Source organism: Xenopus laevis, chromosome 4L, assembly GCF_017654675.1.
Source record: "Xenopus laevis strain J_2021 chromosome 4L, Xenopus_laevis_v10.1, whole genome shotgun sequence".
NCBI classification, from domain to species: domain Eukaryota; kingdom Metazoa; phylum Chordata; class Amphibia; order Anura; family Pipidae; genus Xenopus; species Xenopus laevis.
Window position 1 is genome coordinate 136,328,626 of NC_054377.1, and position 16,704 is coordinate 136,345,329.

The 16,704-nt window shown below is 40.6% G+C and overlaps 1 protein-coding gene across 3 annotated transcripts in view; it reads right to left on the reverse strand.

The window, feature by feature from the left end:
* LOC108714671 (cadherin EGF LAG seven-pass G-type receptor 3-like) overlaps nt 1–16,704 on the reverse strand; it is a 152,167-nt gene that overhangs the window by 79,734 nt on the left and 55,729 nt on the right. For all 3 annotated transcript variants that reach the window (XR_005967069.1, XM_041590844.1, XM_041590843.1), the window contains exon 2: nt 11,264–11,902. Coding sequence is in view for 2 of the 3 variants with exons in the window: in XM_041590844.1 (XP_041446778.1) it covers nt 11,264–11,902 (639 nt within the window). In the remaining variant the exon portion in view is untranslated. The remainder of the gene's footprint in view (nt 1–11,263; nt 11,903–16,704) is intronic.

The window sequence follows — 16,704 nt, forward strand, 5'->3', positions numbered from 1 at the left end:
TGCCATTTTGGAGTCAGGAAGGAATTTTTTCCCCTCTAAGGCAAATTGGAGAGGCTTTAAATGGGGTTTTTTGCCTTCCTCTGGATCAACTGGCAATTAGGAAGGTTATATATAGACTTTAAAGGTTGAACTTGTGGTCTATACAGTAGTCTAAACAGTTCCCCTCCTACTAAAGAGGACCCACCTTCCATGGCTCCAGTGTAGTTGCTATGCACGCTGGCCAGGGAAACAGAGCCAGATAAGAATAAGGAACGTTCCATAAGAACAGAACTGCATGGTTAAGCAGGCGCACACAGTTTTCAGGGTCCAGATTTACACAGCAGTTTTGTCGCCGGCCCAACAGCAAATAATTGGTTTCATGAAAAAGCCTCATTTTCTACAGTCTCTCTATGTATGAGATGAGACTGCACCTGCTGAGCATCCTCCCTTTTCAATGCAAATTGTTCCACAGACTTTATAGCTCAGCTACTGATACCAATGCTTCCTCCGGGAGGCCTCGTAATGCTATAACGTTGTCTGTCTAACCTAATGCACTAGTAAAAATAAACACAGCAATAATCATCATCATCATCATAAAAACAAGTTTATTTTATGAATATAGCATCTAAAACCTAATACAAATTGGGGCACTTTTCAACTACAATAAAAAAAAAAAAACATCTGAAGACACCAAGGGGGATAAGTGCTTTATAAAACCCTGACTGTAAAAAAGCAGCAAGGGGAAAACGTCGGTCCTCCGGGGTGTCAATATTTTCTTTATGAAATAACGATTATTATGATTGCTTTAAAGGCAAAATTCACCTCCCAAATAACTCTTATTCCAAGGTAGATAGTCATTCCCCCCATGTTTTCCTGTTTTATACAGAATTTACATAACCTGGGGTTTTCCGAATAACGGATCTTTCCGTAATTTGGATCTCTATACATGCAGGCACATTTTACCAAGGGTCGAATTTTGAATTCATGTGGATTTTTTTAACTCGAAATTCGATTATTTATTTTATAAAATCAAATATGTAAAACTCGGACGAATTTTACCAACCGGAAAACTCTAAATCATATTCAATTCGAGTTTGACCAAACTCGAATCGAGTTTTTTCTCTGAAAAAAACTCGAATGTCAGGAAGGCTCATTCTTAAAGGGCCAGTCTTTGATAAATCTCAAAAAAACGAATTCGATTTTTTTTTCTTAAATTCCCTAGTAGAATTTGACAGTTTTGACCATAAAACAAATTTGACCCTTAATAAATCTGCCCTTTAAAGTCTACTAAGGAATCTTTTCAATATTAATTAAACCCAATAGGCTGGTTTTGCCTCCAATAAGGATTAATTATATCTTAGTTGGGATTAAGTACAAGCTACAGTTTTATTATTACAGGGAAAAGGAAATCATTTTTAAAAATGAGAATTATTTGCTTATAATGGAGTCTATGGACTTCGTATAATTCAGAGCTTTCTGCACAATGGATTTCTGGATAATGGATCCCATACCTGTATAACTTTCTTCATCAGCAGCTCTTTAAATACAGGCACATAGCTACCCGCTTTCTATCCACTAGTAGCGCTGTCTAAAAAATTCTTTCCAATATTACCCCTACACATTCCTCTTCCATTCCTTATTCATTCCTAACAGTTGGGTTAGCACCCCAAAAATGCCTCCACTCCCTTGGTATGTAGAGTGAGTGAGCCTTTAATACTGTATAGTTTCTTCCAAAAATAGAAATACATTTTTAAAAGGAGATTTTGATGAGACCGTGTAAAAAATCAATATGATTTTAAAACAATAATGCAGGTGGCCTCAGTTTTACAATGATCATAGTTTTATTTCATGTTACAATGTAATTTGTTTAATTGCCTATATGCACAACTGGGTCTCGATGTTAATTATTTAAAGTCACCTGGAAGACTAAGCAGCTGCCAGTGAGGAGACAGATCTACAGCAAAAGATTAAATTGTATCAATCTCCCGCTTGTCTAACCCCACAGCATTGCCTATGAATACTAATGATAAAATGCTAGTCATTTTTATTAAAACCTGCTATCCCACACTCCCTTCCCAGAGACTATTATCCACTGTTACTATAGACATCATCTCTCCCTACTATACCTGCTATCCCACAGCCAAAATCCCTTCCCAGAGACTATTATCCACTGTTACTATAGACACCATCTCTCCCTACTATACCTGCTATCCCACAGTCACACTCCCTTCCCAGAGACTATTATCCACTGTTACTATAGGCACCATCTCTCCCTACTATACCTGCTATCCCACAGTCACACTCCCTTCCCAGAGACTATTATCCCACTGTTACTATAGGCACCATCTCTCCCTACTATACCTGCTATCCCACAGTCACACTCCCTTCCCAGAGACTATTATCCCACTGTTACTATAGACACCATCTCTCCCTACTATACTTGCTATCCCACAGCCACAGAATATTATTCTCACTTCTACTATGGGCACATTCTCTCTCTACTATACCTACTATCCCAAAGCCACAGTCCCTTCCCAGAGACTATTATCCCACTGTTACTATAGGCACCATCTCTCCCTACTATACCTGCTATCCCACAGCCACAGTCCCTTTCCAGAGACTATTATCCCACTATTACTATAGGCAGTTTCCCAGAGACTATTATCCTACTGTTACTATAGGCACCATCTCTCCTACTATACTTGCTATCCCACAGCCACACTCCCTTCCCAGAGACTATTATCCACTGTTACTAAAGACACCATCTCTCCCTACTATACCTGCTATCCCACAGCCACAGAATATTATTCTCACTTCTACTATGGGCACATTCTCTCTCTACTATACCTACTATCCCAAAGCCACAGTCCCTTCCCAGAGACTATTATCCCACTGTTACTATAGGCACCATCTCTCCCTACTATACCTGCTATCCCACAGCCACAGTCCGTTTCCAGAGACTATTATCCCACTATTACTATAGGCAGTTTCCCAGAGACTATTATCCTACTGTTATTATAGGCACCATCTCTCCTACTATACTTGCTATCCCACAGCCACACTCCCTTCCCAGAGACTATTATCCACTGTTACTATAGACACCATCTCTCCCTACTATACCTGCTATCCCACAGTCACACTCCCTTCCCAGAGACTATTATCCCACTGTAACTATAGGCACCATCTCTCCCTACTATACCTGCTATCCCACAGTCACACTCCCTTCCCAGAGACTATTATCCACTGTTACTATAGACACCATCTCTCCCTACTATACCTGCTATCCCACAGTCACACTCCCTTCCCAGAGACTATTATCTACTGTTACTATAGACACCATCTCTCCCTACTATACCTGCTATCCCACAGTCACACTCCCTTCCCAGAGACTATTATGCCACTGTTACTATAGGCACCATCTCTCCCTACTATACCTGCTTTCCCACAGCCCCAGTTCCTCCCCAGGGACTATTATTCCCACTTCTACTATGGGCACCATCCCAACCTAATATACCTTCCAAGACTTAGTTATCCTTACAATCAACTACATGAACAATTCTGCAATCATTCTACATAAAACTGCTGCTCTTTGGGACCTCAATGAATCGAGAAAAAAATTGGTGCTGTAAGCCTCCTAATAAACAAGTATAAACAGTAATCATTTAATAAATTAGGCAGTCATATCACCAAGGAACAGTGTAATTAAAAATAGGAAGAATGTTAAACTGAGTGTCAAGTCTTACAGTGAAAATGTGTAAATTGGCAAAGCTGGAGACGCAACACACATGACAGTTTATTAACTATTTGTCCTACAGTTTGACATGTTTCATATCAAAAGATAATTTGTGTAATGACAGCTACTGTACAGACACACAGTTGGCAGGGATGATGTGTATATGAAATGAAGAGATCTAATGAATCGATTACCTCTATGCCCAAGGATACAGATGCGAACACCAAGCAACAATTACATTTTAAATGGTTTTAAATGTCTGGGGTTTTCACAAGGTTTTTACACATTCGGTCTAAAATATCCTGTATTGGTGTCTGTAATTCTTGACGCAAAAAGGGCAGAAAACACCGGTGCATTGCCTAATCGTACAGAGCAAAGAGGATCCGGTTGAGAGTATTTTTAGTAGACCCTGAGTAGAGTTGCAAAGGCTGTCGTCCGCAATATCCCCTAAATCCTTCTCAATTCACTGGGCTCCAAAATGTATTTGTCACTAACCAGAAAACTCATTATTGTGCATTTCTCCCGTGCACTGATATTGGAAATACTTAATCAAGTGTACATTGTTACTCCTACGTGTGCCATGGGACAACTTTAAATGGAAGATTAAATGGGATTTCCATATTCCCGCTCCGCTGCAACATCTTGTAAGCCCCTCGATTCTTTCTTCTCTTTAATTAATGCAACGCGTGTCCCTGGCAATCCTGAGCCAGTGTGCAATATAAGGCTGAGATAATATAGAACGTAAGTGCAGATGTTAGTTAAGGTTTTATAAAGCCCAGGTTAATTACCGCCGGCTTTTCTTATCTAGCAAATAATTAAACCCTTCTCCTGAATTGAATAGGGCTGCGCCAAGGCGCTTGTGCATTCTCTAGCAGGTCAATTTTCCCATTTCCTAGTTTAGTATATTTGTGTACAATGTATCTGCAGATACTAGAGTTGGTCTGTCAGCAGAGAGAGTGCCAATACAGCCAGAGGGAGGAATACAGGATAGGGACCAGAGTGCTGCCAGGAATAAAAGTGATTTATTACAGTCTGCAGATGGCTGACTCCCCCTCCGTATCCCACCCAACTGCCTTTAGCTGACATGCTAGCTCTTGTACATAAGACGAATACATGCAACACATCATAACGTATGTGAGATATACTGATCTGCTGGCCCTGGCGTGACTAATGGCCCACACGGGGCAATCGTTCATTTGCAGCAGTTCACAGCGGGAGAGGAGAGGCTGCCATCAATGCTGTAGGTCTATAGATCCATCGTGCGACTTTGAGAAAATGCTGATGTGCCGGTGGATCAACATAATGTATGACAAGGCCAGATGTAAGCAGAAGCTGATACATTTGATGAATCTCTCTACATTACAAAGAGAGATACAAGGCAAGGCACACAGATCTTTCCATCGCTTTGTTGGCATGAAAAATAGAACATATCGGGGATTCCTGAAAGATGCGAGGAACACACTCTCCTCAGAGCCAACCCATTACCTCCCAGACTCATATATCAGTAGCGTGCTGCTCTAATGCAATGATATGGGCACTTGTAGGACTCCAAATCTCTGCCCTGGTTTTATGATTGGTAACTATGACCTCTATCACGCAGATAGAGACGCACCCTCCTTGTAAAAGTAGAATGTCCGACAGGTATTTTGCTCTCTATGTATAAAAAACATTACAGGTATGGGACCTATTATCCAAAATGCTCAGGACTTGGGGTTTTCCAGACAATGGATCTTTCTGTAATTTGGATCTTCATACTTTAGGGATCCTGTCATCGGAAAACATGTTTTTTTCAAAACGCATCAGTTAATAGTGCTACTCCAGCAGAATTCAGCACTGAAATCCATTTCTCAAAAGAGCAAACAGATTTTTTTTATATTCAATTTTGAAATCTGACATGGGGCTAGACATTTTGTCAATATCCCAGATGCCCCCAGTCATGTGACTTGTGCCTGCACTTTAGGAGAGAAATGCTTTCTGGCAGGCTGCTGTTTTTCCTTCTCAATGTAACTGAATGTGTCTCAGAGAGACATGGGTTTTTACTATTGAGTGCTGTTCTTAGATCTACCAGGCAGCTGTTATCTTGTGTTAGGGAGCTGTTATCTGTTTACCTTCCCATAGTTCTTTTGTTTGGCTGCTGGGGGGAAAAGGGAGGGGGGTGATATCACTCCAACTTGCAGTACAGCAGTAAAGAGTGACTGAAGTTTATCAGAGCACAAGTCACATGACTGGGGGCAGCTGGGAAATTGACAATATGTCTAGCCCCATGTCAGATTTCAAAATTGAATATAAAAAAAATCTGTTTGCTCTTTTGAGAAATGGATTTCAGTGCAGAATTCTGCTGGAGCAGCACTATTAACTGATTCATTTTGAAAAAAAATTTTTTCCCCATGACAGTATCCCTTTAAATCTACTAGAAAATCATGTCAACATTAAACAAGCCGAATAGAATGGTTTTACATCCAATAAGGATGAATTATTTCTTAGTTTGGATCAAGTACAATGTACTGTTGAAATTATTATAGAGAAAAGGGTAATCCAAATTTTTAAAAATTTGGATTATTTGGATAAAATGGAGTCTATGCGAGAGAGCCATTATGTAATTCAGAACTTTCTGGATAATAGGTTTCTGGATAACGCATCCCATATCTGTATCTTATTCACACATTACCAGTAGTGCATGAGGCTCAATTAGTGTCTACCGGAAAATGTTTATTGGTACACAAAAAAATAATAAACAGGTTTAGCTCACACAGGCTTTAATTCTCACAAGGCAAGCGGTAAAGTCTTTAAAAACCACCAAATACCTCCCAGAAATCCCAAGGGGACACAGTAAGGCTGTAATGGATTGCTGAAATCTGCAGAAAATTCAGTGTTAAACTGAAATAATTACACTGTTATTAAACAGAGAAGGTCCCTCTGCTGATGCACCAATTTCTATCGCAAGATGATAAAATACAGATTTATTTTCACTACCAGGGGAGGACTGGTCCAGCAGACTATTCCACCTCCAACACAGACAATATGGCAGCCATTAATGCTAAGATTCCCTATGTACAAACATGAGGTGCAGATCAGGCCAAGAGAACTGCAGTCTACAGATACAAGGTGTCCCCAAATGAAGCTTCTCGAACCCCCTGGAGAGTTCCAGCTGAATTGCAAACTTGAACTGAGCATACGTATCGACATGTTCAATGTGCATTGTTCCATATCTTAAAGGAATAGTTCAGTGTGAAAATAAAAACTGTGTAAATAGATAGGCTGTGCAAAATAAAAAATGTATCTAATATAGTTAGTTAGCCAAAAATGTAATGTATAAAGGCTGGAGTGAACAGATGTCTAATAAAACAGCCAGAATCCAACTTCCTGCTTTTCAGCTCTATAACTCTGAGTTAGTCAGCGACTTGAGGGGGGGCCACATGGTACATTTCTGTTCAGTGAGTTTGTAATTGATCCTCAGCATTCAGCTCAGATTCAAAAGCAACAGAAATGACCCATGTGGCCCCCCCTCAAGTCTCTGGTTGGTTACTGCCTGGTAACCAGGGTAACCAGTCAGAATAAACCAAGAGAGCTGAAAAGCAGGAAGTAGTGATCTGACTGACTTGTTATACATCGAATCACTCCAGCCTTTATACATTACATTTTTGCCTAACTAACTATATTAGAAACATTTTTTATTTTGCACAGCCTATCTATTTACCCAATTTTTATTTTTACACAATTCCTTTAAGTCTTAAAGGGGTGCTACAACTTTTAGTATGTTATACAATGGCCAATTCTAAACATTATTTATTTTTTTATATATAGTTTTTAATTACTCGCCTTCATGTTCCAACTGTTTCCAGGTTTCAAATGGGGATCACTGGCCCCAAACTAAAAAAAAATGCTCTGTAAGGCTACAGATGTAATGTTATTGCAACTTTTAATTACCCTTATTTCTATTCAGTCCCTCTCCTGTTCATATTGCAGTGTCTTATTGAAACCAATGAATGGTTACTAGGGTAATTTGGACCCTAATTTTGGACCAGACTGCTGACATTGTGAACTGGAGAGCTGCTGAATAAAAAGCTAAATAACTCAAAAAACAAATTTTAAAAATGAAAACCAGTTGGGAATTGTCTCAGAATATCACTTTCTACATCATACTAAAAGTCAGCAACTTCTTAAAAGGAGAAACAAACCCTTAATAAAAAAAAAAACCCTACCCCCCCTACCCTACATAGACCCCCCTCCCTCCTCCCCCCCCCCCGCCGCCTAGCTGTCCCCCCCGGGCAAATGCCCCTAACTCTTTACTTACCCCTCCGTGCAGATTCTGTCCAGCGGAGTTCACGGGCGCCATCTTCCGCTGCTTCAGTAATCTTCGGAATGAGACCAGCAAAGCGGCGCATGAGCAGTTTGAGCAATTTTATGTTTCGCCACAACTGAACAGCAGCTGAAGATGGCGCCCGTGAACTCCGCTGGACAAAATCTGTAAGTAAAGTGTTTGGGGCATTTGCCCGAGGGGGGGGCAGCTAGGCTGGTGGGGTCTATGTAAGGTATGGAGTAGGGTTTTTTTTATTAAGGATTTGTTTCTCCTTTAAGCAGAGCATGTAGAAGGTAAGTCACCAAACAAGCAGGATTGGCTGGTAAAATACCATTGAAGGGCGGAGCAATGAAGTTAGGGGCATGCCTAGTGACGTTGAGTGGGTGCCTAGTGACACTGTGGGGTGCCTAGTGACATTGGGAGTGTGCCTAAACTAAAACGGGACCACATTACTATGTCGATATGGTCCTATCATGATTGGATTTTCTAACTTGCCTGATTTTTCGCCAGATATTGGTCAGGCAGGCAGGATCCCGTATATGGGACAATCCAGAATAAATGTGCTACACAACTTAAAAGGGTGCTTTTGGTATGTTATAGAATGGCTAATGCTAAGCAACTTGGCTAATTTCTTCATTTTTTATAGTTTTTGAGTTATTTGCCTTCTACTTCTAGTCACTGGCCCCATCTCAAATTCACATGTTCTGTAAGGCTACAAATGTATTGTAACTGCTACGTTTTACTACTCATTTTTCTAATCAGACCCTCTCCTATTCATATTCCAATCTCTTATTCAAATCCATCAATGGTTGCTAGGGTCATTTGGACCCTATCAACCAGATATTGATATTTCAAACTGGAGAGCTGCTGAATAAAAAGCTAAATAACTCAGAAGCCACAATTAATAAAATTAAAAATAAAAATATCTTTACATCATACTAAACATTAACTTAAAGGTGCATAAACCTTTGAAGCGCGGCACATATGTCCACCGAGCTGATTTATGAATCCATACATACAACAACCCTCAAGGCAAAAATATATGGTATTCAGTCCTTTTATAACCAAATGCTGGAGACAGTATAGTGTTGGTTCAATCCTGTGGACCATGCCTCATTTGCTATGTGGTCAATACTTGTTCTTTCTTCCACATCGTTATACTCTCCTTCCCAATAATTTCTCCAGGGTTCTCTTACATTGATGTTTTAATTGCTCTTATTATGATATCCCACAGAATGTCACTATCTATAGGCTGGTGGTAAAGAAACCATTCACTACATAGAAAGCACCTGATTAAGTGGTGAAAATTAACACTATAGTGTAAGGAGGACTATTAACCTTATATGTGATCTGGAGTTTGACCACAGAGCGTAGTTCTAAGTATATATTTTTTTCTTGTCTGTCTGCAGAGTGTATACTCTATAAACACTTGTGATCCATTAACAAACATGGCACAAATTGTGTTACTATTGCCCTATACACAAGTCATGCGTCTAGCCTTCCCTCTGCCAGTATAAAGGTTCCATCAGGCTGCACCGGACTGACAGTAAGAGAGAAAGGAGAATGTTTCTGATGTGCTATCATACATTCTCTGGATAAGTATCTGGTTCCTCTTGGACTTTAATAGTCTGCACGCTGCCTGCACTGCATGTCAACACAGAGCAAGGTAGATAATGCCAGATATAGCAAACATGCTTTGTTTTAAAAATGGAGCTGACAGTTGGGTTTATTTACCGCTCCCTCACCTCGGCTGCACAGGATGAAAAAGAACTGATTTAGCCTTTTACATAAAATAAGGCTGATGTCTCTTCATCTCCGATGTAGTTGGGGTTTCCATGTAATTGGTATTTTTTTTTTTTTAGTTAGGGTTATGTCACATGTTGCAAATACAGTGGCAGAAAACATCAGCCTTCTCTGGCTGTTATCTTTTTTTATTTCTTTATTGGAGTTTTTCAGCCGGCAGAGAGAAAAGGCCACATATGAAATAGCCCTTAGGGGGACACATTTGCATTTAGGCCACTAGATGGTCCTTACATGGCAGGTGTACTTTGGACTTGACAGCACAGAAGTAAATGTCAGATGCAGCTATTTGCCCTCCATACTAACTGGTGAAGTGTGTTTTGGTTAAAAAGCAGGCCACTTTCGTTCTCAATAAATAACCCGTTAGGTACAATTGCTTTTAGTGCACTTTGATAACCTAATATGGTTCTATAGCTTTAGTTAGTGGCTACAGAGCTGAATTTACAAATGGTTCTCTTTGCAAAATAGCCCTACAAGTCCCTTCCCAATCCCGCATTCCGCTGTAGAACATAGGAGGGCAAAGCAGGGGCGTAACTACAGAGATAGCAGACCCTGCGGCTGCAGGGGGCCCAGGAGGAATATTGGTAAAACAGGACAACTTCTGATTATTTGGGGGGCCCTAAAATCAATTTGCTGTGGGACCCAATAACATCTAGTGACTCCACTTGGGCAAAGTAATGGTTCAAAATGACCAACAATCAGTATCTTCTATGAGCCCATTAAATTTGATTTAATTTGACATTTGGATAAGTTAGGGAAGGAAAAAGGCCACAGCCAATAGGGTTTTGCCTTGCATCACACATACAGTTTAAACTGAGTATATTGCTTTGTGACCCAGAAGATCATCTCACCCTCAACCAGGCTCAGATTTGTGGTTGGCCACAAAGTCCTGGGCCTAAGGCAGTAAAAATCTGGGGGGTGGCATGCTGTCCATTGGCCACATCACCCCTGTGGCCACCATAAGGCCACCAGAGAAGCAGCGGTACAGAGGGGGAAAATGCTAGAAGAAATTAGTGGGAGGTTGTGCAAGTGGCAGGGGCTCAATAAATGATGGTTTCTTCCATGCACAATAACACAAATGATGGAGAGAATATATATAACAGGAAAAAAATGAATTTTATATCAAGTAGCAGTGCAGTTTCCCAAACCCTAGAAGGGCCTTGGAGTAGTGGCTGGGAGGGCTATACCTGAGGCTAGTTGGGTAAAATTTGGGCAGAATTCATTATCTGCTATCTTAGATGGCCCTGCCTGGAGCTCAAGTACGATGAGATTTAAGATGAACATTTAATTGATGTTCTAGATACTCTTGGAACCATGTCTGATATCTGTAACCTTGTTATTATCTAAGAAGAGCCACTGACCAAATAGTGGACCTCACAGGAGGTTGTGGAAAAAAAAAGTCAGAAAACCACTGAATTAGAGCAATAACACAATGGAATGAGCAAACTAACCTGTAAAACGTTCACGGCAAATGCATGTGTAGCCACCTTCTCTCCTGGCGCAGACACCACCATTTTGGCAAGGGTTGGAATAGCAAAGGTTGATCTCGATTTCACAGTAATCCCCAGTGAAACCCTGTGGGCAGCGGCAACGTAAACCAGTAATGGGGTGAATTGGACGAAAAAGAATAGACTCTGAAGCGATGAAAGGGGCAGAACTATCAAATTTGAGCACAGAGATACATTTCATGTAATTCTCACAGGGCTCCCTCAGGCAAACATTGTCATCAAAAGGAAGAACTTCCAACATGGCGGCAGAGGTCAACGTCATCCTCTTCATGTACAGCTGTTCCTGAAGGTCCTCCGAGCTGAGGAACTGAGAACGGTCACCATGAGGCGCCAGGGCCGAAAAGCTGACATTCAGTACAGAGCCTGCTACATCCGTGTCATTCTGAATGTTGAAGATGAAGATGTCTTCCTTTGGTGTGGCCAACACCGTAGACACTCCTTCCAAGAAACTGGTCAACAAGGGGGACAGGAAACGTTCTTGGGACATGTTCTCCAGGCGTACGGTGATGCTGTTGGACAACATGTCCTCGGTTATGATCAGAACACGTAGGACACACTGGGCTGTTACACTGTGTATTCCATCTATAAAGGAAACACAATAACAATTATACATCATCATACATTATTGTGCTTAAAGAAATATGGTAATGACACAGTAAATTTGTTAAACGTTAGTGTCACTTTTAATCAACGTGGAAGAGAAAACAAATGTGATTTCCTCTGCTTAATTCTGCTTAGTAAATTACAATTCCTTCTTCAATGTAGTCTTACAGTAACTCTTTGTACAAGCTATAAACAAATTTAGGGCACTGTTTATAACTACCTCCAGAGTAGGAATGGAGAGGGAAAGGGAAAGGGACCGCCATATGGGGTTTACCTTGACGTGGTATGGTGGCTTTTCAACTTTATGTTCATAACTTTGTAACTAAAAACCCCTGTTTTGTAAACATATGCATTTGCATTTATATTGAATTACCTATTTGACAGGGGACCAGGGAAGTGCATTGTAAGTAGCACTTCCATTATACTTCAATATATTTTGATTTTAGCCTTAAGAGTGCTTCCACTAACCCCCCCTTGATTTTTAGAAGCCCACCCAGGGCTTCCACCACAGGGGTCCCCATCCTTTGCTGCAACCCCCCTACAGGCCCCTGCCTCAACTTCAATCCAGCCCCCGATCATATCTGTTCTGTAGTTGCGACCGCAATTGGAGTCAGGGAGGATGTCCAGATCAGGGGGCATTATAAGGTCCGGGCCCACCGGGTTTTTACCCAGTGTCCCGCCAGCCCAGTCCGACCTTGACCACCCACCAGCATCATCCCCCCAGATTAGTGGTTTAATTACAGAGGAAGAAGACCCTGCAGCTGCAGAGGGGCCCAGAAGGTATAGGGCCCCATAAGGCCATAATTAAAAAGTAATTTCAACATGTATTGGTAAAACAGGAAATCCTCTTGATATTTTGGGGATCCTAAAATGTATTTACTCTGGGGCCCAGTAACATGTAGTTATGCCACTGCCCTATATAATAGGGGTCATTCTTAACCCTGGGGGGCGCAAATGCAAAAGAACTAAGGGGTGCAAGAGCATATGTCCCTCCCCATCCTGCCCTATAAAGTGCAAAAATTACTATGACTTCTCAACACAAAAAATGAAAGTGGGTCAAAAAATACCCATGCAGAAAAATGATGAATCCATGGACAGGAATTTATCATGGCGTATTGCAGGAAGCACTCCTGCTCTTCTGTTAAATAGCAGGGGCTGTCACCCTCCCTACAGGTTGAGAGCCATTGATTTCTCCTACCTGTGTTAAGATGATTAATGAGGAGCAATGAGCAATCAAGACAGGGCTATGTTCGCTGTACTCTCATCTTAACATGGAACACAGACGTAGCCATGGACTTAATTAATGTAATAACCTATACATTCTCCTGGAGTCCCTGGGAGAGACGCGCTTAGAATGTTATAGAGTGATTTTTCCCTAGCAGGTGAAATCTGGGCTGGCACATGCAATTTGCTTTTATACAATCACTGCCCATTTAATAACACTATAGCTTTTTTTTCTCTCTGACTTTTCACTGCAAAATGGAGAACTCTGTCCAAAAAAAGTCATTTTGCATGATGAAATAAAATATAGCTGGAAGAGAACTGTCTTCTGCTATACTGTTTTAAGAATCCAGAAGGCACAAAACAAACACTGCACGCACTTGCAGACATACACATGACATTATATAACTTGCTGGGATTAAGCTTCTCCTACTGAAATACAGGGAAAGGCATCCAACCAATTAGATACTAAGGGCTGACATGGTGGGTTAAATAAAGTAGGGGTGTTTGGGTGGAGGCACTAAATGAAAGGTACTCCAGGCCAGTGTGTGTGTTTTTCAGAGATCATTAGAGAAAGCCCAGTATCCATGACCAGCAGCTATATTTACCGGTGGGTACCTAACTAACTGGCACCCTCCCGTTATATTTTAAACAATGCTCATAATCTCTGTTGTACTTTAAACCTATAGCAGCCAGGGGGATACTGGGAGTTGTCATTTAGGGATGCACTGAATACAGGATTTGGTTCGAGATTCGGCATTTTTCGGCCAAATACTTCTGCCCTTGCCGCACCAAATCCGAATCCTAATTTGCATATGCAGAGGCAGGAGGGAAATCGAGTGACTTTTTGTCACAAAACAAGGAAGTAAAAAAATCTTTGCCTTCCCATCCCTAATTTACATATGCAAATTAGGATTTGGGTTTGGTATTCGGCCGAATCTTTCGCAAAGGATTCGGGGGTTCAGCCGAATCCAAAATAGTGGATTCGGTGCATCCTAATACCAAACGAACTGGCACCCTCCCTAGGATATTCTAAACAATGCTCATTATCTATGTTGCGCTTTAAACCTATAGCAGCCAGGGGGATACTGGTAGTTGTCATTTAAAAACAGCTGCAGGGTTACAGGTTGGACATTCCAAATGTACATACTAAAAATAGCCAACAATTGTTTAACAGTCATATGTCCCATTGTGATATCATCTTTCATTATTTTCTGCCCCAGGTGATGGTGAAGACAAGCGCAAATGTCCTCTCAGTCCGTCCCTACATTTTTCCCTATATTCACTGTATACAAACCCAGGGCTTTCAGTGCTACCGATCTGCCCAGCATCACAATGGGCAATGAGCAATTGTTTCTATAGCAGAGTCAGTCTCAGCAGCTGACAGATCCCCCCAAACTCTCCTGTGCCCTAGTGGGAAATCTGTTTCCGTTAGAAGAACAATGTAATCCATCATGTACTCCCGTCCCCCTGGGCTTCCCTCGTGCTCTGTGCTGAAATGTTCCATTTCTCCTACCTGGAACACCAGCCAAGGGTGGCAGGGCGAATCCTAAATATAACATCGAATTAACAGAGATTTCAAAATAGAATGGAGATTTAAAAAAAAAAAAAAAAATCTAGCAAAAAGAATTCTGTAAATGTAAAGGAAAAATCACAAGGCTAAATGCTAAATGTAAAGGTGACTTTGCTGTAAGTGGTTGAACAAGACAGAGGGCCACAGATACTAGTATAGGCCCTAGTGCTAGGAACAAAAACATGTCCATAAAGCACAATGTCAATGCACCTGTAACATCTGTTTATGTCAATGTGGTGCGAATCCTAATAGGGAGCCTGTACTTTATAGGAGAAACACGGGTTGTGAATGTAATGAACGGAGCTCACCCTTCCTTGTGGCGTCTCGGCCGCAGCTCTCGCGATACTCCGGCAACTCCAAGCCGGTATTTACAAGGCAAAATCTGTGTATCGCTGTTCAGCGCTGGCCCGTCCCCATCAAGACTCGCCACACTTAATTCTTTGAAAAGCGGCTTTTATTCAGCTTGCATAAGTGATAACAGGCAGTGGGTAAGTGGTGCGAACTAACGCGTTTCGTGCCCTCTCTTATTGGCACTTCATCAGAGTTCAAAATATGTCACATGATATCCCATTAAATAGAGTGTCCAATGTTAAACACCTGTGTATATAATTAGTATAAGTGTATTCCCTTCAATTATACCAAAGCATCCTATTGGATACTTTCGAATCCCGAATTATAATACTAAATGAATTCATTCTAATAAGTTACCATATAAGTTATAGGGAATAAAACAGTGATTAAAAGTGGATAAATAGTGAAGGTATAAAAAACAACAATATTAAAATATAAAAATAGTGAATTAAATGTATTCTAGTTACTCCATGTATTCAATTAGTGATATTCGTGAATAAACACATTTTATACATTAAACCTATACACTATATTACCAACGGTTTTTTGTTTACTCATATTACATTTAAGTCAAAAGATCTATTTAATATCTGGAAATCGTTTATTCACGAATATCACTAATTGAATACATGGAGTAACTAGAATACATTTAATTCACTATTTTTATATTTTAATATTGTTGTTTTTTATACCTTCACTATTTATCCACTTTTAATCACTGTTTTATTCCCTATAACTTATATGGTAACTTATTAGAATGAATTCATTTAGTATTATAATTCGGGATTCGAAAGTATCCAATAGGATGCTTTGGTATAATTGAAGGGAATACACTTATACTAATTATATACACAGGTGTTTAACATTGGACACTCTATTTAATGGGATATCATGTGACATATTTTGAACTCTGATGAAGTGCCAATAAGAGAGGGCACGAAACGCGTTAGTTCGCACCACTTACCCACTGCCTGTTATCACTTATGCAAGCTGAATAAAAGCCGCTTTTCAAAGAATTAAGTGTGGCGAGTCTTGATGGGGACGGGCCAGCGCTGAACAGCGATACACAGATTTAGCCTGTACTTTATAGTTACCATTGGCCACATTTAAAGAAGTGGATCACTTTCAAGTTGACCACATGTCATAGAATGGCCAGTTATAAGCAGATTTTCAACTGCTCTTCATTATTTATTTTGTTACAGTTTTAGAATTATTTGCTTTCTTCCTTTGACTCTTTCCAACTTGTAAATGAAGATCACTGATCTCATCTAAAAAATGCTCTTTAAGGCTACAAATGAGTGGTGTGCAGGTGCACAGTTACCAAGTGTAAAGTACAGGGCATACTTTGTGCATAGTGAGCAGGGATAAAGCACTGGATTTATGGTGACCAGGTGTAAAGTACAGCGATCACCAATTGCAAGAGTGACCAATTGCAAAGTTCAGGGATCACTTTGTGCATAGTGAGCAGGTGTGAAATACAAGGCAATTTGCTGGGCCCCAATTTATGGAGTTGTCACTGCTATGGAGAGTGCCATTTACATCCCAGTACAGTAAGGCACCTAGTGGCCTAACCACTGATAATGTTATGTAATGCTCCCTGGACCATTAAATCCCACCCACCTTCTAGAACCTTTTT